This window comes from Podarcis liolepis (genome assembly GCF_965112155.1).
Source record: "Podarcis liolepis genome assembly, chromosome: 10".
In the NCBI taxonomy this organism is placed as follows: domain Eukaryota; kingdom Metazoa; phylum Chordata; class Lepidosauria; order Squamata; family Lacertidae; genus Podarcis; species Podarcis liolepis.
Genome location: NC_139562.1, coordinates 20,682,338 through 20,708,105, shown reverse-complemented (window position 1 = coordinate 20,708,105; position 25,768 = coordinate 20,682,338). Strand labels below are relative to the sequence as shown.

Sequence of the window (25,768 nt, the reverse complement as noted above, 5' to 3'; positions counted from 1 at the left end):
GGAAACTTCGTGGAGGGGGGAGAGCAAGTTCTGCTTCAATGTCCAGAACAGGCAAAGAAGGCAATTCTTTAAAAAAACCTGTCTGTGTTTTTATTATTATTTAAAAAATTTTATTATTCCTTATTCGACGAAATAAGCAAGGAGCCTGGTCAATAACCAATGCCAGAAAGACGTCCGCAGCGGACGCCAAAGCTCCCCTCTAAGCGGCCCCATGAGGGCAGAAGGCGGAACGCTTCGACCCCGCCCCCTCCTCCCAGCATGCTCTGCGCCATGTGCGCGCGCACCACCTTCCGTTAACTAAGATGGCGGCGCCCGCGCTACGAGACGGCCGCCGTTGGCTTTTCGGCCTGAGGGCCGCTTCGCCCCGGCTCCAGGCACCTGGGGGACGGCGGCAGTCCCACGACCAGCGGCCGCGGGCTCCGGCCAAGGGTCTCTTAGCGGCTCAGCTCGAGCGGGGCCTGTTCCAGGAGATTTTCCCGCCCCAAGCCGCCGAGGAGCAGCTCCCCGGGTTGTTGGAGGCGGGCCGCCTTCCCGTCACGGCTTACTGCGGCTTCGACCCGACGGCCGACTCGCTGCACGTCGGGCACCTGCTGGCTGTGCAGGGCCTGCTTCACTTCCAGCGCGCGGGCCACAACGTGGTAGCCTTAGTGGGCGGCGCCACGGCGCGCCTGGGAGACCCCAGCGGCCGCGCGGAGGAGCGCGAGGTCCTCCCGGAGGAGCGCGCGCGGGAGAACGCGGCCTCTCTCCGCCGGGGGCTCCAGAGGCTCTTCGACAACCACCGCGAGCTCTTCTGGAGCGGGGAAGGGGCTCGCCTGGGCCGCGCCGCCGTGCTGGACAACGCCAGCTGGCTGGAGCGCGAGCCCGTGGTGGGGTTCCTGTGCGCCGTGGGGGGCCACCTGCGCATGGGGACGCTGCTGAGCAGGCAGAGCTGCAAGGCCCGCCTGAGCAGCCCCGGCGGCATGGGGCTGGCCGAGTTCCTGTACCCGGCGCTGCAGGCCTACGACTTCCTGCACCTGCACCGACACCACGGCTGCCGCATCCAGCTGGGAGGAGCGGACCAGATGGGCAACATCATGTCCGGACACGACCTCGTCTCCAAGTACGAGATAAGGAGTTGTGGGGGAGGCCTGCATTTGGAGTGTGCTCACCCCCCACGCTTAAGCAGGGGTAGCTGGATGGGGGAGAGGTTATTACAGAGCAGTAGCTTACATACCTAATCAATAGGGACAGGTGCGTTGCAAGTGAAGAGGCATGGGGTGGGGAGGGCAGAGGGAAAGCAAGCAGGCAAAGCCAAGGATCCGTTCTCAACAAATAGTTGTGCACGTAACGGCCAGCTGAAATTGGAGCAGTTAGGAACCTAAGAAGAGCCTGCTGGATCCTGATCCAGCAAGCCCCATCTTGTCTGTTATCAATAGTGGCCAATTAGATCCCTGTGGGAAGTTCAGAGGCAAGAGGCTCCTGATTCAGCTGGTCTTTTAGCAGAGCTGATGAAATGGGCCCAGGTCTTGGAGCTACTCTTAAGCTAAACTTGAAGGAATTGACTTTGCCTTCCACCTCACCTACTGCAGCAGCCTGATGGAACAGCTGCTGTTGAGGGACACTTGAGAGAAACAGTTGGGAGCCCCTGTTGAGAGTTGATTTATTTTTTCATGTGTAATCGTTATTTTACAAAAATGTTCATACACTGAGTCAATAAAACAGTTCACTTAGATATAGAAATATGTTACAGATACGTAGGTAGCTGTGTTGGTCTGCCATAGTCAAAATAAAAAAATTCCTTCCAGTAGCACCTTAAAGACCAACTAAGTTAGTTAGTCTAACTTAGTTGGTCTTTAAGGTGCTACTGGAAGGAATTTTTTTATTTTGAATATAGAAATATGAGAGGCATTTTTTGGAAGTATTTTTTACCATTTTTCAAATTAAAGAATTGGAAATTTGAGGGGATGGAAAACTCTAGTGTACTCCTTTGAAATAACAAGCTCCTCAGAGTAGTTTCTGATATTTATTAATTATATTTATAAACTGGCCATCTAAGGTCTCTGGAGCAATTACATAGACAGAAGCATAATAATTGTAATATGATTTCTGTGTAATATAAACATGTACAACTTGAATCCAGAGATTGGGTTTTGTTGTTTTCTGGTATTTGATATGCGGTCAGGAGAAGAAACACGCAGTATTGTCTAAAGTTACTATACAGCAGGATTGCGTCTTACGTGGGGGTTACGTTGGGTTTTTTGCGGGGGGGGGGTAGCGTGTAAAGCTGAAATTGCATATACAGTGGTACCTCAGGTTACATACACTTCAGGTTACAGACTCCACTAACCCAGAAATAGTACCTTGGGTTAAGAACTTTGCTTCAGGATGAGAACAGAAATCATGCTCCGGTGACGCGGCGGCAGCAGGAGGCCCCATTAGCTAAAGTGGTGCTTCAGGTTAAGAACAGTTTCAGGTTAAGAACGGACCTCTGGAACGAATTAAGTACTTAACCCAAGGTACCACTGTAGTCAAAACAGCCCCCGGAACTGTCCCTGAATGGGCAATTTTATCTTCCAGAGTCAGTGTGAGATCTCTTGGAACCAGGGTGATGGCCTTCAGAGCCCATGCAAGAGTCTCCCAGAGCCCAGTAGGTGAGACAGAGAGCTTAAAAGCTCCTTCCATGCCAAAAAGTTCTTAAGCTCTCTGCCTTGCATGCATTTAATTTGTGCAGTTGCAGCTCGCTGGCTGTATAGCTGAGATGGAATCCATAAAAGCTGTGGGCCTACTGTAACCTCCCACCCTGCCCTGGTATAGGTATGTTTGGCACTTCAGCATACAGTAGGCTGCTGCTCCATCACTAGCACTAGATATATTGATAATTAGTTTTTGAATAACACTTAAGGCATTTCTACCTTTAAAATGAATAAATGTGAGAAACAGTGCACTATTATGTTATGTTAAGTTCCCATTGTGACATCTTTTATGGAAGTGTTACATCTCTTGCTCAGCAGGTACAGCACACACCCTTCTCACAGAAGGTCCCATCATTGGTTTCCTCTACTTCTAGTTAGAAAGTTATTGGGTAACTGTACTTGAAAAGGTTACATGAGACTTTGAAACCTGCTTCTAATAAGAATAGATGAATGGACCAGTGGTCTAACATTATAAAGTAGATTCATATATTTATATTCCTCTTATTCATTTTTTGTTGTGAGCTGTTTGGAGACCTGTGCACAATAAGTGGCTAGCAAGTCTAATAAATACTATCTACCTTTCCCTAGAGGGACGCGGGTGGCGCTGTGGGTTAAACCACAGAGCCTAAGACTTGCCAATCAGAAGGTCGGCGGTTCAAATCCATGTGACAGGGTGAGCTCCCATTGCTTGGTCCCTGCTCCTGCCAACCTAGCAGTTCAAAAGGACGTCAAAGTGCAAGTAGATAAATAGGTACCACTCCTGCAGGAAGGTAAACGGCGTTTCCATGTGCTGCTCTGGTTCGGCAGAAGCGGCTTAGTCATGCTGGCCACATGAACCGGAAGCTGTACGCCGGCTCCCTCGGCCAATAAAGTGAGATGAGTGCCGCAACCCCAGAGTTGGTCACGACTGGACCTAATGGTCAGGGGTCCCTTTACCTTTATATGGTGGACATATTAACACCACATGGCCTCAGTCTGGAGGACTGTACCAGCATCACTTAGCTTCCATCAAAAAAAGAAAAAGGTTGATTATCTTGAAAAGTCACCAGGTGGATGCTTGATATCATTATGCAGTAGACTGTCCAATCTAATTTATTTAATTTCCCCTTTAGTATCAGCTTTTTATGGCCAGTGCTTGTTTAAAGTATTTCTTGGAGGCAGTCTAACATTCAAGGCCTAGGGGTATTAAATGAACTAGTCAACCAAAATATCATATAACTTAGGTCTGAGTAATACTTGTGCCATTACTAGTTCCTTCAAGAGGGGGCATGTATCTGCGCATGACATGTAATACTTGTGCCATTACTAGTTCCTTCAAGGGGGGCTCTGGGCTGTCAAGAGCTCTAAAAGAACTGGGCATAAAGAGGCAAGTGACTGATGGGAGAGGAGAGTTCATTGTGTAAGCAGATTAACAGATTTTTGACAGGTAGCTGATGCCTTCTGTTGTAGAAATGTTTGTAGGTCTTGAAATTAAATGTGTACCGTGTTCTGTTGACAATAACATAACTTAAATATTGTAATTTGTTTCCTATTAGGGTGACAGGCGAAGATGTATTTGGAATAACGGTGCCTCTTGTTACAAGTACCACTGGAGATAAGTTGGGGAAATCTGCTGGCAATGCAGTTTGGCTAAACAGAAATAGGACCTCTCCCTTTGAGTTATATCAGTACTTTGTGAGACAGCCAGATAGCGCTGTTAAAAGGCAAGTACGTTTCTTATCGATCTATGCGAATTACTGTTCTAGAACAAAATGACTGCTTTGCTAGTGTGTGGTAGTGGTTAGCGTCAGATGAAAAATGGGAAAACTCAGGTTCAAAGCCACACCAAATCATCTTAGGCCAGCCACACACTCACCTAATCTACCTTCCAGGATTGTCATGACTCAAATGGGGGTAAAAACTATATATGCCATATTGAGTTCCTTTGGCAAGAGGTGGGGCATAAATTAAAATTTAGAATATATATGCAAAAGGGTCCAATCTAGCCCAGGCTAAAAATAACTAATGCAGGACTCAAAATGTGTCCAAGGTTTTAGAGGTTTGTTAGCAAAAAAAATGTTATTAACCTTGCATAAACAATAACGTATTATCTGCTTTCCATCAGTGTTAGAAACAGATATGAAAACTAGGAGCTAAATGGCACCTTACACCTAGGTTATGGGCACAATAATGGAATGTCTAGGCACGCTTTTTTATCACAAGAATACAAGGCTGAAAATGAATGAACTGTAGCTAAAATATTATGTTCATTTTTCACATGGTCTAGTCCTTCCCCTGCCCCCCCCAAAAAAATATTCTTAAGAGGATCTCTTCTCCAGTCTTTGGAGAGTAGCTGGAAGTGGGGAGGCAGAAAAAGGCCATCCTTTCCTTTCATTCTGCAGTTTTAATCCAAAATCTTAGGCACAGTATTGCTCCCAGAGCTCAGAAACTGCTTGTACTAATGAAATTCCCTGTCGCAAAAGGTGCCTAGAACAATTGAAGTTTTGAACACTGGATTATATTATAAAACCTGCATATGGTGTTCTTCAACGTTTTTATTAAGTCCCAAAATACTCTGAGGTTCTGCTACATCTTTGACCGCCTCTGATTTTACTGTGCAGAGGGCTTGTGCTGTTGTACTGGTGCAAGAAATAGTCTTGTCAATATCCTAAGCACATATTGTTACTGTAAAAACAATACAAAGTTACTCTTTAAGACTTTGGTTGGTTTTGCAAAAACTAGACTGACACAGACCCCCCTCTGTATATTGTTCAGAAGACTTAGATTCAGTATTTTCAGCTTTTAAAAAAGCAAACATAAAAATGCATTTTTGTTTTTACTTGGTCATTAACAAGATTATGCTACTACTTTAATATTTTAAAAATTTACGTAATCTAAAGCATGGATTGAGGGGCTGAAATTAGTGTATATCTGCATTGTCTGTTACAGAAGCAAAATGTGGCTCTGAAGGCAGTCTTGTATAGGGAAATTTTTAATGTTCAATGTTGTATCATGTTTTAATTTGTTAGACGCCACCCAGAGTGGCTGGGGTAACCCAGTCAGATGGGGGGCATATAAACAATAAATGATGATGGTGGCTATTTTCCCTTTAAGGTATCTGAAGCTTTTCACTTTCCTCCCTCTTCCGGAAATCCAACACATTATGGAAATGCATGCTAAAGAGCCTGAGAAGTGGGGGCCCCAGAAACGGCTTGCTGCTGAAGTAACTAAGCTTGTTCATGGGAAAGCAGGTCTGGAATCTGCTAAGAGGTAAAGGGAGACTTAGGCTGTCAATATGTTTATTTTTGGACCAAAATGTTAATGGAAATGCAAACAGGAAATTTCAGCTTTGCAAAGATGCAGAATTTACAGAGGAGTCTTCTAAATTGCTAACATTGATAAAAGCTACTTCTGCAAGTCTTGGTCATAATGTAAATATTGATTACTCTTTCTATTTTTATTTTTTTTAAAAACCAGGTGCACAAGGGCTCTTTATTACAGTGACATAACAGCACTAGAGACTATGTCTGACCAAGAGCTTCAAGAACTCTTCAGGGAAGCACCATATGTTGAGTTGATGCTTGAACCTGGGACAACAGTACTTGATTTGTGTCGGAAAGCGAATGCTATTGTAGATGGACCAAGGGGGTAAGTTAATATTTACATATTCTGCAGCATTAATTCTGTAGCTGCTTAGTCTAGAAACAAGCTTCAAGCTTCTACTAAGTTTCTACTTAGTAGGCAGCCTCACTGTGTGAGACAGCCTTCCTGGTGAGGCTGCATCTCTTACCTGACCTCCCTCTGGCCAAATTGCCACTGGGTACCATGACCAGAGGGGGTGGTAGTACATATCTGATGGAAGATCCAATATGGTACTTCTGCTGCCACCTCCTCTTCCCCTCTCCTGTCACAGTATGCAGCAGGAGTTCAACTGTCTGCTATTGCCTGCATGTCTGTGGCTGAGTGAGTTTCTACCCTAATTTGTCATCACTGACAGCTTTAAACTATTGTAAGGTGGTCTAGCTCTAGCCGTGTCATTGACTGTACAATTTCTTTTTTCAAGGTATCGTGACATAACAAGTGGTGGAGTTTCTATAAACCACATTAAAGTAACTGATCCCGATGCTGTTCTTGTTCTTGGACAACATATCCTCAATAATGGCTTGTCACTCCTTAGAATTGGAAAAAGAAATTACTATGTTGTGAAATGGCTTCAGTTGTCACACGAAGAACAAAAATGCTGAGGTTCTTTTCAAGTATATTATGAGTGCATTTTACTTCATGGACTGAGAACACACACCAAACAACTCGCAAGAACTGTGGTGTGAATTGCTTTTTCTCACTGTGTGAGACTTGGTATCGTCTAGAAATTGGCATCTTAATTCGTACTTAAATCATGAAACGAGGAGGAACTCTATGGTACAATGCAGAGTCTACCCAAAGAACGCAACTGTTGAAATACGTATTGGTATAAAACGTTTGTCTACAATAAAGGTAACTAAATTAATCCTGAAAGTTATTATTACTTGCATTGTTAGTGTGTTAAGGATGTGAATGGTAGTAAATGTGACACAAGAACCCATTTCCGTTTGAAGTAGTGACAAGCCAGGCAGCTAGCTCCTGAGCCCACAGATAACCTAATCTTAATTGTTTTTAATGGGTTTTAACTTTTTAAAACCAAGTTATTTTATCAACTATTTTATGTTCTGGAAGCTGGAGGACAGAAGAGTATGGCACTGTAATGCCAACAGCAATTAGGTTTTAATAAGACATAAGAATCAATTTTTTATCCTAAACAATATAGTGCTTGTTTCATTACACAGTTGAACTTTCTGCTTTGTAATCAAGCTGTTTTTGAGCAAAACATGGGCTGGGGTCGATGCCTTGAGGTTGCTCTACGATGAATGTATATAGAGATTATGCTCCCATGTAGCAGGTAATGGAGTGTGGGATTTGTAACTCAGGGTGTAATTTAGCTTTCTAAGGATAGTACAGATGTCCAGCAGATCTAAAAGCTGTTCTTACAACATGCAGATTGGACTAGATGACCCCTCACAGTTCCTTCCAACTGCAGTTCTACGATTCCCAGCTAATAGGAAGTTCCTTATGTTTTAAGCAAAGTTCCTTATGTTTTAAGCAAAGTATAGTTAATGTAGGTCTACTGCCTCAGGGTTACAGTATGTATACCCTGTGAACAGTTGGGCCTCTGATCCAATAGTGGTTTTGTCCAGTCTGCCATAGTAGGTAGAAGCTCCCTACCTCAAAAATTTGGGTTGAATTTTACACCTTTAAATAACACCTACTCAAAGAGGCTGCTTGTACAAATGAGTTAGCTGGCGAACTTCACACCTTCTGAAAATTATTGTAGCTATATAACTTGACATAGTGACCCCTTAGCCATTAGCAACTGTCTCAGCAAGTGAAGTTAAAAACTGACCATATTTTAAAATGTGGTTTATTGATGTAAAACTGTCGTTTCTACACAATCCGCTTTATTTACAAAAGTAACTACATACAACTGATGCTGGATAAACTACCCTTCAGTCTGCATAGGTAAATGTTCTTTCAATTCGCTTATGCATTTTCAATTCTAAATTGGACTTGACAGTGATTTTTTAAAATACGTACAGCTGTGTCGTTCCATTGCCTTAGATACAGAAGCCTAAAAGGCAGGATGAAAATCACTCTAAATGCAGTCACACCCACACACACACACCCTGATGACTCAAAGTGCATAATATAGTACATAGCATGCTAACCTTGTAGAAACGTGGTTTGTTCAATCCTGTGCAAGCAATACTGAAAGTGCTAGTACAGCAGTGGCATTAGTAGCTGCCATTTTAAATATATTCACAGCTGCTGATATTACTTGAAACTATGTGAGATTGAAATGGTCTATTCGAAAACTTCATGGCAGTATGAAGAGATTTTCTAGTGAAGACAGACTGGCTTGCCCTTTAAAACCTTAGCGATCACAATTCAGATGGAGCAGGGCTTGGGAACTTTTTGGTCCCCAAAGCTGCATTTCCTCTCATCTCTCCGGGAGCTGCATGCCACATGTGGCTATGGTGACCGCTGCAAACATAGAACAAGGTCCTGCACCCCCCCAAAAAATACCGCTGAAAGAATGTGTGATGTTGGAGAATGTGGGTTAAGCTTCCATCAAGAACATCACTGCAATAGTTTTGACAAACACCGTTGGAGTCAGTAGAAAGTGTTTGTGTGGCTTGTAGGCTGGTGGGCTGGCAGTTCCCTGCTCCTTGTGTAGTTTAGTATTTTTTAGGGCAAGATTGCCTTTAGGAATTCTTTCAAGGGGTAGTAATCCACAGATGATCTATATACTCAGCACCTTGTTGAACATTGGCATCTGCTTCAAAATCCATGGTTATCACAGAAGTGTCATAAATTGAAACAATATTGAGGCTGAAAAGGTTAAGTTTCCACCATAAGACTTAATTCCCCACCTCTGTACCACCCTGAAATCTGATGGGGGGCAGTGAGGTTATAAGTAATAAATAAATAAGCAATATATTAATGTGAGGAACCTTTTACTGGCTGAAAGCTGTATCCTGATGTCCACATGCCAGTGATGAATACAGCAAATGGGGGCAGAGCAACAAATGTAATTATAAATTTTAGTTTTTTACAGTCATTTCTACATATGTCCCCTCTATCCTCCATCCAGGCAACCAAGAGCCGTATCTGAATTCAAGGACCCATTCCAGCTATGCAAAAATGTTCAGGGTGCAAGGCCAGTGACCAGTGTGGCTTGGGAAAGAATTATGAGGGTCACATAAGGGGGCCTAGGCTGTGGTTCACCATACATGGTAACTATTTGCACATTACTGTACCTCTGATATCCAGCAAGCAAGGATATATGTTGAATCCCACTTCCATGGGACAGTGCTCATTGGTTTCACCAGGCCATGTCTTAATGTGTCTGGCAAAATCAATACCTTTTAAAACAGTGGATGAGACAGGCTAAATTAGAACTCATAGTAATTTGACATCTATTCAGAATTAATTCTTAGTTATCTTTTTTTTATCTTTTGACAAATTTATCAGTCAAACATCCTCTATAGGTCTTTAACCATTGCAGGTCAGCAACATTGTTAATTTATACCAGATGTTGCTGAACTTCCAACACCCATTGGTCCTAGCAAGCACAGCCAGGGATGGTGAATGTTGTAGCTAGTAACATCTAGTGGACCAAAGGCCCCCACACTATCACTGGGTGGTTGTTGTTGTTGTTTTTAAAAAATAGTGACTTCTGGAAGTTTTCACCTTTACAGGTTAATTCTTTAGTGAAACATGATCACATCAATCTAGATATATAGCCCCATCAGTAGAGTGTTCTTGTTTCATGCCCTAAATTACTTTAGCCCATTCTTCCTTCTACCTGGCATGACCCCCACCACTCAACAGCACTTCATGGGTACTGGGTATCCTTACCCCTCACTGGACTGGGTTTCCCTCTAGTTAGTCTTTCTTTTTTGTATTTCTGCAAACATAGGAGTTCTCCCACCCATGCTGTGCCCACTTGGGTATGGGGTGGTGCCATTTTGGTTACTTAAGTGACAGCATTCTTGCCTGAAGAACAGAAATAGAGGGAATGAGATAATTCTACGTTAGCGGGCACTAGGTACAGGTTCACTGAACTTAGTAGGTGGTTAACATACCCCTCAGGAGGCTGACATAAGTACCATCATGCCACAGATTTGCCAAAGCATCAGAAGTGACCTTAAAGCATGATTTTATTTTCAATATTCTTGCTGTATATATGATTTTTGAGGAGGGTTCCAAGTGCCTGCACCCTTAAAGGCACCATCTCAAATACAGTATGTTTAAATATACTGGAAGGGGAAGAAGAGAGAAATAGCATGTTTTCAAACTGCTACTGAACATTCTCATTTAATGTCCAATACCTTTTGTCTCAAGTATAAGATGAGTTTACTCTTTTCAGCCTGTTGTGTAAGGACTGAGTGGATAAAATCCTGTACACAATGTGTGAAGGCCAAGGGTTTATTTTTTTTCCACAAGTACACATGTTGAGGAAGGCAATATCTACTTAGGATATGCACCTCACAGGAATCTAAAAACATAGTTCTTCCAACGTAACACATATTTCCCTTCCATGCAGGAAAAATGTTGTGTGTGAGCAGGTGTACTGTGCGTTAAACATAAACTTACAAAATCTTCAGGAACTAAAGTGTCATTACTGTCGATTTTGGTGACTATGGCAGACAATCAAGCAAGTTACCACACCAACAACTAAGATGAAAGAAGCTCAGAAACAGTAATGGTTTGGGACCATTGAATTAGTCTAAAGGCCAGCTGCTTTTACATCAATATTTTCTAAAGTTTCTTCACTTTTCACAATGATTTAGGAGAAACCTGATCTGCAACAGTACCTTTTAATATTGCTGTTTTGTTAGTCTGGAACTCTACAAGTGGATGGTCCACGGGTTTTGGTCCCAGACATGAGGATTCTTCAAATTCTGATTACTTCTTTGTCAATAACGCTTCTTAGCAGAATCTCCACTTACTCCAGATTTATCTAGCTAAAGGACAAAAATAGCCAATGCGTTTTGGAAGTTAGCCAGATATTTCTTTTAAGGTTCTAAAACATGAGGGTACACATTACACAGTTTATAAGGCAGTATTTCTACTGTGCTGTTTATCTGTTTGAGACTTTAGAGTGCATGCAATTAAATTCATCTTAAAGAAAATATCGTGGTGTCCTTTCTTCATGGTTGAAAAACCTATATTGCAAAACCAGCTTAAAAGGCTACATCACAATACTACACTGTTCATCCTATCCACAGGCAACTCATTTAGCAAGCCAGGCACTGGAATTTTTACATGGTTCTTTCCTTAAGTTCAGTCCAGTCCAATTCCTCACAGGAGAACAGACCTTGGTCTTTGCACCAGGAAACTAGTAAAGAAAATACATTGATTATATGAGACTTGTTTTGCAAGTACAGCATACTTTTCTGTCCGTAGAAAGCCAAACTGAATTGTCTTTATGTGAGCAGATTTATACATACTGCAGTAAACATAGAAGTTCATAAGTATATATAATGCCTAGCAATTTTCAAGTCATCCGTTTCTTCATCCAGCTGGAGAAGCCCTTCACCAAAGGTGTGTCTCTCGAATCTCAGCAATAATATGACTGGCTCGCTGCAAGGCCTAGGACAAGAACAGAAATTGCTGAGATTTATACTTGTCAAGTCACAGGCAGAAATAAACCACAAAAGTAATACAATAATAATCATTGGGGAATAATTAAGTGATGGCTGAATATGGTAGCATGAGGGGTGAGGCCAACAAAGCACTGACCTCTGCAAGATGCAAGACCTCACATGCTGCAAGATTCAGGGAAGATGGGTTGGTTTGGTTCATAAACCAAGCCAAAACACTGCTTATTTCTGATCATGTCTATAGCCAATGAACTTTGCACACAGTCCTATCTGGAAAAGGAATGGTAGAAATTCTCATGACCTCAGCCAAAGAGTGCACTAACTAGATCTTAAATTTTGGGTGCAGTACAACTGCATCTTGTGCACATTTAACTTGCACAATTTCAACCCTACACAGTTGAAGGCCATCTGGTTGAAATCCCACAAGTTAAAAGTGAACCCGGCATATGGAAAGGGCCTTGCTTCCCAAGCAAGGCAGAGAGCTTTAAAGCTCTTTTTGTGCCACGTTCTTGCCTCTACGTGCCAGGTCTGGGATGCTCCCACAAGATCTCAGAGGAATTCAGATGGCCCCCATGAGAGCATCCCGGAGCTTGCGCAGAAGCAGTTCCAAGGGTTTGTGTATGTGTTTTTGGATATATGCAGAACCCTTAGAACCAAACCCCCATGTAAGACACAATTGTGAGGCTCACGGTGGCAGAGTATGAAAATAACTAAACTATACTAGTGTACATAACAAAACTAACTTGGCTTGTTATAGACAAGGGACTGCAGTACCTGTAACATATCAGCTGCCTCCTTCCTCCGCTGAGCCATGTCCTCTGATTCAGTCAATAGGTCGTCCAGCAATAAGGCTTTGTACAGCTGTCCTACTAGCTCACTCTGAAGAGAGTCTTTCACGTGGTTAACCAGAAAATGCATCACTGCTTTTGGCACACTGCAAGCAAGCAAGCAAACAAACAGATCAAGCACATAAACCAGGGAGCTAGGGGTTCTTTCTCAAATTTATACACCACCCTTCACCCAATGATCACAGGGCAGATTACAACATAAAAACACAAAATACATAACAATGATTAATAACCTTCCCCCAAACACTTAAAAGACCATAGACTGTTTAACCATCAAAGGCCTGGTTGAAGAGGAATTATTTTTGTCTGGCACCTAAAAATATGTAATGAGGTGCCAGATGAGCCTTCCTAGGGAGAACATTCCACAAGCAGGGAGCCACCACAGAAAAGGCCCATTCTCATGTTGCCACCCTTCAGACCTCTCATGGAGGGGGCATATGAAGAATGACCTCAAGTGATGGTTGCAGGGCCCAGGTTAGTTCATATGGAAAGAGGCAGTCCTTGTATTGTGGTCCTGAGACTGTAGTCAAAACCAGCTGTTTGAATAGGGCCCAGAAACCAAGTGGCAGCCAATACAGTTGGGTTAGGGTCAGTGCTATATGCTCAAACTGTTTTTCCTGGTGAGCAAGCTGGCTGCTGAATTCTGCAACAGCTGAAGTACCCAAACCATCTTCAGAGGCAGCCCAACGTATAACACATTGCAGCAATCTAGCCTACAGGTTACGAGTGTAGGTAACAGAAGTCAGTCTACCCCTGTCCAGATAGGTGTGTAGCTAGGGCACCAGCCAAAGCTGGTATATGGCATTCCATGCTACTGAGGCCACTTCAGACTACTCTGAGCAGGATCACTTAAATGAATGAACTTGTTACTTACATTCATTAATTTCAATGGATCTACTCTTGAGATAGACTAACATTGGTATTTATAACACATGGTTTTAGACTGAGTATCATTTGGTAATAAATTAGTTGTATGATACGTGTATTTTGTATTTACAGAATTTAGAAACAACAACCCTGAAGATAACTCACAATATAGCAACATTTGTTTCTGTGCTAAAGCACCAAAACACTAAAACCTCATGGTTATTTTTGTGAAACAGTCCGTTAGAACTGAAGTGCAGGAAAGAAACTACAAAGAGCCGTTCAACCATATTTATATTTTTAACAGTAAAAAATACTATCGGAATGAATAATAAAGAAATGAGAGGGTCAAATCCTGAAAAAGTAAGATCGCAAACCTGTCTTGTATGTTCTTCCTCACAATCAGGAAGTAGGATTTGATAAGGCGTTCAATCACCTCACAGTCTCGTTGCTCTCGGGCTGAAAGCTTGCGTGCAACAGGAACAGGCTGATGCAGGAAAAAGCAGAGTCAAAAATATTTCATGAGCCTGCAGTTCCACTGGACTTCAAATAGGAGAGTCAGGTTCAGACTGAACTACAAGAAGGTGGCAAATACACCTGATTTTAGAGGTGGTTTCCATCTGGTGACATAACAATGCTGGCAAGTGTCAAAAGAATATTTATTTTTTTAAAACAGATTGTTAATATGAGGCTTTACAGATTAAAACCTTGGAGGTGACACAACATACCTGACTCTTGGGGGAAATGGTGGCATCATTGCTGTCACTTGTGAACAAGTCACAATAGATCCTAGGCCTTAAAAAAAGATGACATGCTGTTCTTTGCTGGAGTGAATGGACATTGTTCTTGAGAAATATGCCAAGTCTAAGAACAAAGCTCCTCAAAATTGAGCTTTTTATTCTTTGTGTTTTTAAGAGCATGTTTCCAGCCCTTAATATTATAGAGTAAAGCTTATGGACATGACTACATTATCACTAACAAAGCCACAAACAGCCTGGGAAAACTCAAGCTACTCCATCCTACATATATTTCCTGTATAAACAGTGCATATCCTTGTTTAAAAATAACCCATGTCTCACCTCTCTCCATCTACCATTTCAACCTCTGCTAAAATGACAGTCTGTGCAATCTGCTACAAAAATCACAGTGGCAGGGTGGTACAGAATGCACAAACCAGTAGCATTTTGCTATTAAACTATTAGTTGAATTATTGTACTGTCATTTATAAGCCACTCTGAGAGCCCTTTTAGATAAAGAGTGGGTTATAATGCTGCATTCCTCTCCTACTGCATGAAATCTGAACCACCCTGTCCATTTTGCTAATTTGCACATGATATTCCAACAGAAAGTATAAATATAGTGGTGCATAATTTGGTACAGAGTTAGCATGTAAAATATGAGGCTGATATAAATTAAGTACTTGTTTGCACAAACCAAAAGTACCTTTTAGAATTCATGGTAATCACTAAATTTGTATCCCCCCCCCCAAAGAATACCTCTATCCTGGCTACTAGCTACAATATACTTTTGGCTGACAGCCATGTTTAAAAACGGGTGGAGAACATAACTCAGAAGGACCAAATCCTGCCCAGTCCTAAATTCTGTGAGGAGCACACCCTGCTCTTCTTGTACCAGCTTGCAAATTTTGTTCCTATGCTGAGAAACTCACCACATCCAGCAAATTTACAGCATGGCCTCTTTGAGGGCTAGCAGGTAGGACCGTTACTGGTTTTGATTTTTCCTCAGCTAGTATTTCCTCAGCTCTGGAGGTTTTCAGCATGCCTCTCCAGTTGCCTGTTCCGGCTTCCTGAGCTCCATCTCCCACAGCAGAGGATGTCTAATACAAAGAAAATATACAATGCCCAAATTCCAATCAGTTATTTGCAAGGGAAATGTCCTGTGTTCCAAATGCTTGATTATTAGTGATTCATTTAATCCCATTCTACATGCAAGAAATTAAATCTTCAATTTAACACACACACCATTGAGGAAGGTTAGACCGAGTAGTGCCCTAAATACACATAGAAAGCCATCTCCAGAAAAGCCCAATGCCACCAACTTTGCCTGACTCCAAAAAGCCAAAAGACTTTCCAACTTGCCCAGGCATTCCAGCATGGTTTACAACTGGCATTAGTGTTTGTTTTTATGGCTCTGGTGGATTTTATTGATATTACGGCTGCATTTCCATGATATTCACTGTTTAATAGAGTTTTAATGTATTCAATATTTTAGTTTGGATGTAGCAGCCTTGGAAGCCACAACATGCTGGATGACGGGGAAGTTTATAAACTGCCTAAATAAATAAAAACAGTGACAAACTACCTGTTTCATCACTCATGTTGACATGCAAACATACCTAGGTATTCAGCAAGAGAACTACAGGCAAACTCTATTAAGTACATGAGAAAGATGATAGGCTGTAGCAACCGATTATAATCAAGACTGAGTTTACATCAGAGCACACAAGGATGAAAGGAAGCATCAAACAAAGAGATGGGCGGATGTTTTAAAAAATGGTCATTTGGTGTTTTGATATGCCCAATAATTCAAGAGGCTTGGTTTGAATTATCATTCCTGGATCATAAACCATGAAGCGCAGAAAGTGTTGAGGCTTTCAGCTTTCCTTGAGTGCCAGCTTCACTGTATTAAGCCACACAGTTATATTTAGCTATGGGAACAATTGTCTGATCTGGACCAATATTTCTGTCAGAGGCAAGAGAAACTTACGCTATCATGTTCTTCGACTGGGGGAAGCCTACTAGATTATGTGAACTTTTATCTGCTCCTTTGGTGAGCCTAGGTAGGTTGAATGGCTTTGAACCAGGATAGCTAACCTTTGGCCCTCCAAATGTTGTTGGACTACAGCTCCCACCATCTCCAACATCTGAAGAGCCGCAGGTTCCCCAGCCCAACTAAGAAAATCTCTCATCCTCATTAAGTGGGCTTTTTCCACTGAGCAGAACAAATGGCAAAACTCAAGAGCATCCCAGTTTTGTTCTAAGCCCTCTTCAGTCATTCATGTGAACACGTGAAGGTTAAAATGGTGTTTATGGGATGGGAATGTGTCCAAAGGCCTATCCCCAATCTCCTGCACATGCAGAGCCCTCTTAGACCTTTGATACATGTATGGTCTTCACTGGTACAATGGCTTAATACCCAAAATATGAATATTAAATGGTTTGGTTTGGAATATGGGTTATTTCTGCACAGCAGATCTCCTACTTTATCAATCCCCTACTTGCAGAATTTCAGCTGGACACGCTCAGGGTGAAGGAGCTGTGGCAGGCAGGCTGGTAAATGTGCAATCTTGTATCCTGTTATGCACCAGAATAAACCTAACAGACTTTTAAAATTATCACGTTTTCAAGCTTCATACAAAAGACTGGCAGCTCAAATATTTAAGGTTAAAGTGGGTGTTGCAAGAGATTTGGGAATAGGTATCTTAGGGCACAACTTTTGTTTGTAACAGATGCAACTTACAGCTGCAAAAACATCTTTACCCAGAACAGTGCTATTCAACTTTGCATCTTCAGATGTTGCAGGGCTACCAATCCCCTTCATCCCTGACCCCTAGGCTCTGATGGATGGGACTGTGGTCCAACAACCTCTGGTGATTCAACACTGAAGAACAATGCCCTAAGAACACACACCCAACAGCCTCCTGAAGCTGCTCACAACAGGGACAGAGCAGTAGTGGAAAGAAAGCTCCAAGGATCCTCAAGACATAACTTGAAACCTTCTACCTTAACGCAATTAAATTAACTAGCCAACTTTGTCAGCTGGCAAAGCTGTGATGTGGAACAGGCAAAATCAGGACAAAAATACTTATGCTTATGAGAATCATGTCCAACCACTACCAGAGTGCACCACAAAATGATTTCAGCATGCAGTGCTTAGAGGAAGAAACAAAGACAGACCTTGCCATCAACCTCGGCAGAACCAGCAGTAGTAGAGGTCTCCTGGGTGGCTGGTGCCAAAACACCAGGAGGCTTAGTGGACTAAAGAAGCAAGAAGGGCAGAAAATGACATCAGCATCGCTTGTCTGATTATTTTAACTGAGCCTCCTTGATCCCTCTTGGTGGCTGAAATTTCAGAAGACTGCATGCACTTGAAATTTTGGAACAGATCTCCCAACAACTCCAGACTCCCATGAATAAATGGAGCTCTTTGTTAATTACTGTGGTAACATTACAACTGACTTGATCTTAAGCACCACTTCCAAATTCCATGAAGTATATCAAGCCAAACAACTCACCTTGTCTCGTGACCCAGCAGAAGGCATCTCTCTGGCTGACCTGTTCCGCCTTTGCTCCTTTGAAAGAAAAAGCATAAAAAACATCAAAAGTCAATATGCTCACACCACATAAAAAGGAAAGCTGGGGTGTCCTGGAAAGACACAGCTATTTGGAATTCTTAGCAAAGTGGTTGAGCGGGTTCTCCCCTCATTTACACTCACATAATGACACTGGCGGACACTGGAGAGAATATATACGAAGAGGCGGCAGAAAAGGCTACCGGGTAAAGTTCCATAGGAATAACTCCTATCAGCAAACTTCCAAATGAGACACAAGCAATGTAAAACCAAGGTAGAAGAAAAAAAGGGGAGGGGGAATTCTCTTGCCACACAAGGACAAAGCACCAGCTGACTTTTCATTCAGAATACCAGGATGGACAGCATCTGCACACATCCATTCTGACTGCAGATATAAGAAAACCCTTCTGTTCAAAGCCAGATGACCTCTGATTGCTAAATGTTGCAGTCACAGACCCACCTTATAAGCTTTTTATAATTATATTGCTGTCCTCTGAGAGACACTGCCATGCTATATGGGTCTATGGCCCAAGCCAGGCAAGAGCTACCTGGAGTCTGACCAATGTTTGATACCACCTTTAGAATCTTTATTCATACAAAGCAGCTGATGGGAAAATCTGGTAATTCTCATAAGATCAGAGATTGCAAAATAGAACTATCTCTGCACACGATGACAGACCCATTTGTAATTAATGGAGAGACTTTCTTCCCTTACCTCTATGTTGTTGTTTATTAGTCCACAGGCATCTGCAAAATCTGGGTGCTTAGTGTTGATATAGGCCAACTCAATGGCTACCAAATTGTGAACCTATGAGAAAGAATATAATTAAAAGTTTAGAATTTTGACCATTGAAGTGACAAATAACTTGATCTCAGTAGCAAAAACATCCATAAAAATGCAGTTCAGTCACACAGCACTAACATAGGATGACCACAAAAAGACAGATCCTAAGATCTGCCAAGGGCAAATCATTTTACACCAGCCTTTGCCAACCTGTTGGCCTATCATGTCATGCTGGCAAGGGTTGATGAGAGTTACAGACACAAACCTCTGGAAGGTAGCAGGTTGGTGATGGCTGTTACACCATTGCATTTAACTCTGTGTCTCCTGAAGTTACTGGCTTAATGTATCACGTCAGCTATGGCTAGTCTGTTTCTGGCCCTCTAGAGGTCACATGTCAAATTGGGTGTAGCCAAACTTTAAAAGTGAGTGTGGCCATTTCTCCTACAATGGAAATCATCTTTGCAGGAGATCACAAAAACCTTTTGGCAGGAGACCCACAGAGCGGTCAGGTTAAACAAAAAAAACCCGAACACTGTTTTTAAATGGATACATTTTGAGGGACCACAAAAAACCTTTTGGCGTCACAGTTTCACAGCAGGATACCTCTGAGAGCAGCCAGTAAAAGAAACGTTTTTGCAACTTCTTGGGACACAGACAAATCCCCCTTTTGTCCCCAAGGGACCAATAGAAGCAGGAAAAAATAAATTAAGACCAGAAGGGAGCTTACAACTGCAAGGAAATAATGGCATCCCTAGCTGGGAGCATCTTGGCACTGAGGAGTATTCAGCTGCAAATCTATTATGGTAAACCCCAAAATTATTCTTTACGCATCAGTCTAACTAGGCCCACAGTGGAATACAGAATTTTCACCAATATTCTCCATTAAAAGGAACATGCCACTGCACACAGCAAGCTCCACAATAGATTACCATTTCATTTGTAACTGGTAGCCTTCGACGCAAAAGACTAGTCACAACCTCAACGATGGCATCGTGGAGCTTCGGAAAACGCAACAATTCCTGAATACAAATGAAACAAAGAAAGAGTTTGACTTCTGAAAAGCAACAAACTATCTAACTGAATTAATCATAGATCACACAAACCAAGTTCACATGATCACAGTTCAAGGAAACCTTCATTAGATGAGACTGCATGGCAGGGCAAGTGAGAGGTGTGGCTTGTGCTGCATAGAGAAGCCTGGGGGACCACATTCACCTGCCCACCCCAATATAATACAACAATGCGTATGCATACACACAACCCTATGTGAGTCCACATTAGTACTCTGGCAGTTTAAAGTTGTCAACTCCATCTTCCAAGCAGAAGAGTTCTCTCAAAAGGCATTGTCCAAATAATGCATCCTAGTGGAACACCCTCCCGTCAGATGCCAAACAGATAAACAACTATGGCTTTTAGAAGACGTCTGAAGGCAGCCCTGTATGAGGAAGTTTTTAATGTTTTATGTTGATTTTGTATTTTGCTGCAAGCTGCCCAAAGCAGCTGGGGCAACCCAGTCAAGTCGGCTGCATGTAAATGATAAAATTATTTATATGCCACCCATATAAATCATCATCATATGTTTCTTCTGGGATATTTTCACACCCTGTGAGACACACATTTTTGCAAATTAGCTCCTTTTTTTACCTGTGTACTGTAATTGCTACAATGCTGGATAATCCTCTGCATTTCCTCGTGAACAAGCTCCACACAACGCAAGCTGGGCTCTTCCAATCGTTTGATTTGCCTCTTTACTAGGAGCTCAAATGAAACTTCAGGCACAAACAGGGCCGGGCGGGGACCCTAGCCAAGCCAAAAGGAAGCAGATTCATTTTTATTCCGTTGTAATAATTTAGATTCCCCAGGGTGCTGTGCCCTTTCCCAAGGCAGCACTAAGCTGTATGCTCTACAAGCACTGAAACTCCACCCAGTGCATAGAGAGTGCAGGTCAGCAAAGTGATACTGCATCTTATACAGGAAGTTAAAGAAGGATAATACCTACAGTAGCATTTCTAATGGCTGTCAATATGTCGATGGTGTTAAGGCCACCTAGTGGATCAACAGATTCTAAGGTACGCCCAAAGGTTTCATGGAAAATGTAGCAAATCCTAGCTCCGCCACACCTGGAGAATGAAAAAACAGTCACTGAGACAACAGGGAGGAAAATAGGGAAGCCAAATAATATTGCCTATACTTGAGCTCATTGGATTCATAAAAATGTAGCAAATTTCAGTTTAATTGCAATGTTTCTAAACAATCTACCATCCATGTCAACTTCACGCCAAAATAGAAGTTGTGCTTACAGTTCTGAAGTCTCGATGTACTTTGCTGTCCCTTCAATGGTGTTGCAATATTCGGTGGCAAATTTGGTAATCAGCTGCAGTAATGTGGCACTCTTGTCATCTACAGGCTCCCCGTAGCCGTTCAGCAGAGACTGATACTGAGCAGCTAGAACATTGATTCTGGTTTTCAGTTCTGGCAAGCAATCCCTGATGTGATGCATAAGCAACCTAAAAACAGAATTTGAAAATGCAACACTTTAAGGAAAACAGCTCAAAACATGCAACCCACTCAGTTTTTCATGAGCACATTTCAGTTATTCGTTCTACCCGGACACTGAGGTCCAGCACCGAGGGCCTTCTGGCAGTTCCCTCACTGCGAGAAGCCAAGTTACAGGGAACCAGGCAGAGGGCCTTCTCGGTAGTGGCGCCTTCCCTGTGGAACGCCCTCCCACCAGATGTCAAAGAGAACAACAACTACCAGACTTTTAGAAGACATCTGAAGGCAGCCCTGTTTCGGGAAGCTTTTAATGTTTGATGTATTATAGTATTTTAATATTCTTTTGGAAGCCGCCCAGAGTGGCTGGGGAAGCCCAGCCAGATGGGCGGGGTATAAATAATAATAATAATAATTATTATTATTATTATTATTATTATTAAGCAACCATCATTTTCTTTTAAGCAAGTGGGACATTCTCCCAGCAGTCGCTTACTATGGGTTTAAATGCCTAATATTTCACCAGTCTAAAAGTCATCATGATTCTATGCTACTGCCATTCAACAGAAAACTATACAAAACTAACATACAGATTTTTTTTGGGGGGGGGGGTCAAACCTTACAGAGTAGGAGGCAAGGGCGATAGCTCAGTGGCAGAGAATCTGCCTTGCATGCAGAAGGTCTGTTTCAATCCCCAGCATCTCTAGGTAGAACTGGGAATGTAGCCAGTCTGAATGAAACACTGGAGAAACACTGCCAATCAGTGTAGACAATACTGAGCTAATTGGACCAATGACTCATTATAAATCAAAGTTTCCATTTTTAAATACTTATTTATTTCAGTTAGGGCCAAACTCAACTTGATTTCAGAGACCTGGGATGATGATCTTCTGCATGCGTTTGTTTTCAGCTCATCTGGCTCACTGAGCATAGGGAAAGCAGCAGTTTGCGAGAAGGTATTTAACCAGCTCCCCCTTTCCAAATTTAAATCAGCTCCCCCAAGAACCTAATATGAGCTGTCTGTGGATGTCAGGTTGAAGTGAGGTGTGGTTTAGGGCAAAAGGAACCAGCACTACCAACAACCTCAGGAGATTTTAACTGCTGGTCCCTTTCTCTCTCTCTTATTCTTCAAGACATAAGCGGTAATTAATAAAGCATGCCTACGCAGACATAACTTCATCTTCTAATCCTATCCACAATCTTTCACAGACTAAAAAAATCTATCAGTTAAATATCTTCTTCAGACAACAACCACAAATGATGTTGTTCAAAGACCATAAGGGAGGCAAAATTTATCTTACAGGTGTACCACTGCTGTAAAGTTAGCAGTGGCAATTACCTTAAAATATAGTACTTTGTACACCACATACTTCCAGTACGATGTAGAGCACAATTCAAAATTCAGTACTGTAAGCAAAAAGTTGTATGTAACTAAGTTATTGCAAAAGTGAAACAATTTCCATGAGCTCAATGGAACTCCCCACCCCCACCCCCCTGAAATCTGCTCTGAAGGTTCTCCCAACACTCTGGAGCAGATCTGGTGGGGGGTGCGGGTGGCATGGGATAGAGAGTTCCTTTTTGTTTGCAGAAGCCATTGCACTCATGCAATGACTTGGTTGGATTCAACCCAATACTTCCCTATCAATGAAAACAGTCACTCATCCATTCTACATTTGGCACTGGCCATGCACACCAAAATCATCCAATCCCTCCCAAATAACTGCCAGCTTTCCATTCATGGCCTCCACCTGCAAGACTCAAAACTGCAAAAGAACTGAAAATATCAGGATGTTATCAGTCACTCGTCCCTTAAATACTGGCTTCACCATCCAAGTGCAAAAAAGCTGTACACAACCGGGATGGGCCAGAACAAGTCAAAACAATTCTAACTGGAGAAAAATCTAAACTAGGATCAAAGCAGCTCCTTGTACCTATTGAGTGTCCTAGCAAGGTACTTTGTTCCATTCCGGTTGGCTAGAGAGGGGTACTTCTTCTGGAGAAAACCATACTCATCACGAATTGAATCAGCAACACTCTTCTTATTGTTAATATCTAACTGACTCCTAAAAATGAGACAGAAAATTAATCATGTTTCATTTAATTTAGATACCATTTCATTTTCTTTTTCTGTTGCCAGAATCTGGTTAACATGTTCTTCTGGCTGAGAAGGAACAGTGACATTATGCCATGATGCTATCTTAAATCAGTTGGCATCAGATTTATTTATTTTACTTCTCTTAACAAAATTTATAAACTGGTACACAAAAATAAAACACTGAAATTATCAACAGAAGACCAAGTTAAAAAGAACTTTAAAAACCAAAGTGTAATTGAAACCAATTGTTAAAAAACAAGATCAAAGCCCATGTCAGCTGCTACATGTCTAGATAGGAATGCCTGAACAAAACAGTCGTCGAAAAGAGTACAGCAAAGGCATCTGTGCACGATTTCAATAGGCAGGCAGTTCCAAAGTGTGGGTGATTGTCACCCTAGAAGATACATTTCTTACAATGTTATGTTGCCACTTGTACCGCAGAAGCGGTCAAATGGGCAACGTGGAGTAGGGTAACCCCTCAAATAAACTGGTCCAAAGCTGTTAAGCACTTTATATACTAATAGTAACACCTCAAACTTGGCCCAGCAGCAATAAGATTGACTGGACAGTGAGCTACGACCAATACACTAAGCATGTTACTGCTACTAATGCAAAAGTTGCATGGATACTGAGGTGGTGCAGCGCCCCAACACTAGGCTTTTCCCATTTCCCCCCCTGCAACTACCAGCGTAGGAGGCCACAATTCTCCTAGGCCTTCCCATCATACTAGTCTTAGAAATATGCCATTTACACTTAAGTAATTGTGATCCAACAATGATTTGAGGACCAAAGAGCCCTATAATTGCAACGGCCTCAACCCTCTCCCCACAGGGCACAAAAACACAGGAACACAAAGCACTGCTGTGTAACGGAAGGACCACATTCTGATGCTACTCACCTATTCACCACGCCAATGATGCCGAGTTTAACAGGGATCACTCTTCCCATAAGTACGTCCATAGCGTCAGTGCCAGCATCCATGAGATCCAGCTTTGTGATCACAGCAAGGGTGCGCCGCCCTAACAGAGCGGCAGGAAAACTGTCATTTTACATTAAGCTGGTCATGGGTTAACTTTGTCAAGCCTAGGAAACAGCTACCCAAAGTAAAAACAAAAGGAAATGTGGAAAGGCGCCAGTGAGCACGGCTATGCAGGAGAAGAGAAATTCACCATTACTCATTTACTCATTCTCAGATTAATTGCGAGTTTGTACTATGACTATGGCTGGCTTGCTGTTTCTACCAGAGGAGCTCATGGCTGCAAACACATCCATGACAAAGGCTAGCAAGGGACCCAGCTTTAGATGAGTCAAACTTTGGCTTAGCTCAGCATGGGGCAGCAGCAAAAAGAACCAGAAAAGACCAAGGTGCCTGAAAGGTCTTCTCTGGGAGCCCATGGTTGGTCTATGTATGTAGAGTTGTATCTATTTTTAGTCTTACTCAGGGTAGACCCACTGAAATTAATGGACCTGACTTCACTTTGAAAGCCTGAAAGCACTTCAACCAGGAAACTCTTTGAAGGCATCTTGCCATTTCAACTGCACAAATTACAACTGCAAACTAACCCTTCTTCAAATCACATTTGTAAGAGCAGGCAGTAGATACAGTAGATTAAGGGGTAACAGTTACAGGGATGGTGGAACTGTGGTCCTCCAGATATTGAACTCCAGCTCCCATCCCAGCCAGCATGGCCAACAGTCAGGGATGATGGGAGCTGGAGCCAAACAATATCTGGAAGGCCAAAGGTTCCCCATCCCTGAGTTACATCATCAACTGTGTTGTACAAGTGTGTTTCCTAGAAAGAGAAAAAACAGACATACTGAAACCTGGTTTCCCCCCTCTACTTACCATCTGGATCCACTTCCCGTGCTATTTTGAGGGCCTCAGAAGTGGCCATGTCCGTGTTGGCAGCAGTGACTGCCAGAATAATTGAATTTGGGTTACTAATGAATCTAAGGATTAGTTCTCGGATCTGAAGTTCAATATCCTTTGGTTGATCACCTACAGGCACCTGTGTGAGGAAAAGAAGAAGAAAGTGGACCTTCCTTCTTTTAACCACATCTATTAAGAGCAATGCGTATGCAGGCAGGTCTCCTAATGCACAAAATCTAAAGGCCACTCCTAGGAGGAGGAGGAGAAGCCAGGAAGGAAATCCAAAAACATGAGAATTATATGGAGAGAAAGGAAGCTGACTGACTCTCCTAATTCCAGAAAGGCCTTGTGATGCTGTAGTTAAGATGAGGCAGCCAAGGGACAACAAAGGAGGAAGGCAAAAGGACCCGAGAGAGCCCATTGCAGAGTGTTGTGATGGACAAAATAAAAAAATTCCTTCCAGTAGCACCTTAAAGACCAACTAAGTTAGTTCTTGGTATGAGCTTTCGTGTGCATGCACACTTCTTCAGAAACACTGAAGTGTGCATGCACACGAAAGCTCATACCAAGAACTAACTTAGTTGGTCTTTAAGGTGCTACTGGAAGGAATTTTTTTATTTTGACTATGGCAGACCAACATGGCTACCTATC

General features: G+C 42.4%; 2 protein-coding genes across 9 annotated transcripts in view; one reads left to right on the top strand and one right to left on the bottom strand.

The window, feature by feature from the left end:
- The first annotated feature begins 279 nt into the window (after positions 1-279).
- On the top strand, positions 280-15,884 carry YARS2 (tyrosyl-tRNA synthetase 2). 5 transcript variants are annotated; one of them, XM_083462055.1, is made up of 7 exons: positions 280-1,099; positions 4,208-4,375; positions 5,766-5,921; positions 6,129-6,299; positions 6,715-7,119; positions 9,337-9,478; positions 13,699-14,526. In XM_083462055.1, exons 1-5 carry the CDS (start codon positions 303-305, stop codon positions 6,893-6,895), a joined length of 1,473 nt encoding a protein of 490 aa, XP_083318181.1. In that variant the 5' UTR covers positions 280-302; the 3' UTR covers positions 6,896-7,119; positions 9,337-9,478; positions 13,699-14,526. The 5 variants fall into 5 exon arrangements, with proteins under 5 accessions (XP_083318181.1, XP_083318180.1, XP_083318182.1 ...); XM_083462054.1 differs by lacking the exon at positions 13,699-14,526 and adding an exon at positions 10,792-11,380; XM_083462056.1 differs by lacking the exon at positions 9,337-9,478 and having other exon boundaries at positions 13,699-15,884.
- Positions 8,094-25,768, bottom strand: part of DNM1L (dynamin 1 like) — a 37,873-nt gene continuing 20,198 nt past the window's right edge. For 2 of the 4 annotated variants that reach the window (XM_083461979.1, XM_083461982.1), the window contains 14 exons: positions 25,094-25,256; positions 24,146-24,266; positions 23,084-23,215; positions 20,960-21,166; positions 20,659-20,779; positions 20,304-20,459; positions 19,589-19,678; positions 18,591-18,683; positions 17,819-17,875; positions 17,481-17,561; positions 15,233-15,400; positions 13,941-14,050; positions 12,626-12,785; positions 8,094-11,840 (listed from right to left, as the gene is read on the bottom strand). In XM_083461979.1, the coding sequence (XP_083318105.1) occupies positions 11,784-11,840; positions 12,626-12,785; positions 13,941-14,050; positions 15,233-15,400; positions 17,481-17,561; positions 17,819-17,875; positions 18,591-18,683; positions 19,589-19,678; positions 20,304-20,459; positions 20,659-20,779; positions 20,960-21,166; positions 23,084-23,215; positions 24,146-24,266; positions 25,094-25,256 (1,716 nt within the window). In that variant the 3' untranslated portion in view covers positions 8,094-11,783. The remainder of the gene's footprint in view (positions 11,841-12,625; positions 12,786-13,940; positions 14,051-15,232; positions 15,401-17,480; positions 17,562-17,818; positions 17,876-18,590; positions 18,684-19,588; positions 19,679-20,303; positions 20,460-20,658; positions 20,780-20,959; positions 21,167-23,083; positions 23,216-24,145; positions 24,267-25,093; positions 25,257-25,768) is intronic. The other 2 variants (XM_083461981.1, XM_083461980.1) reach the window with 1 other exon arrangement.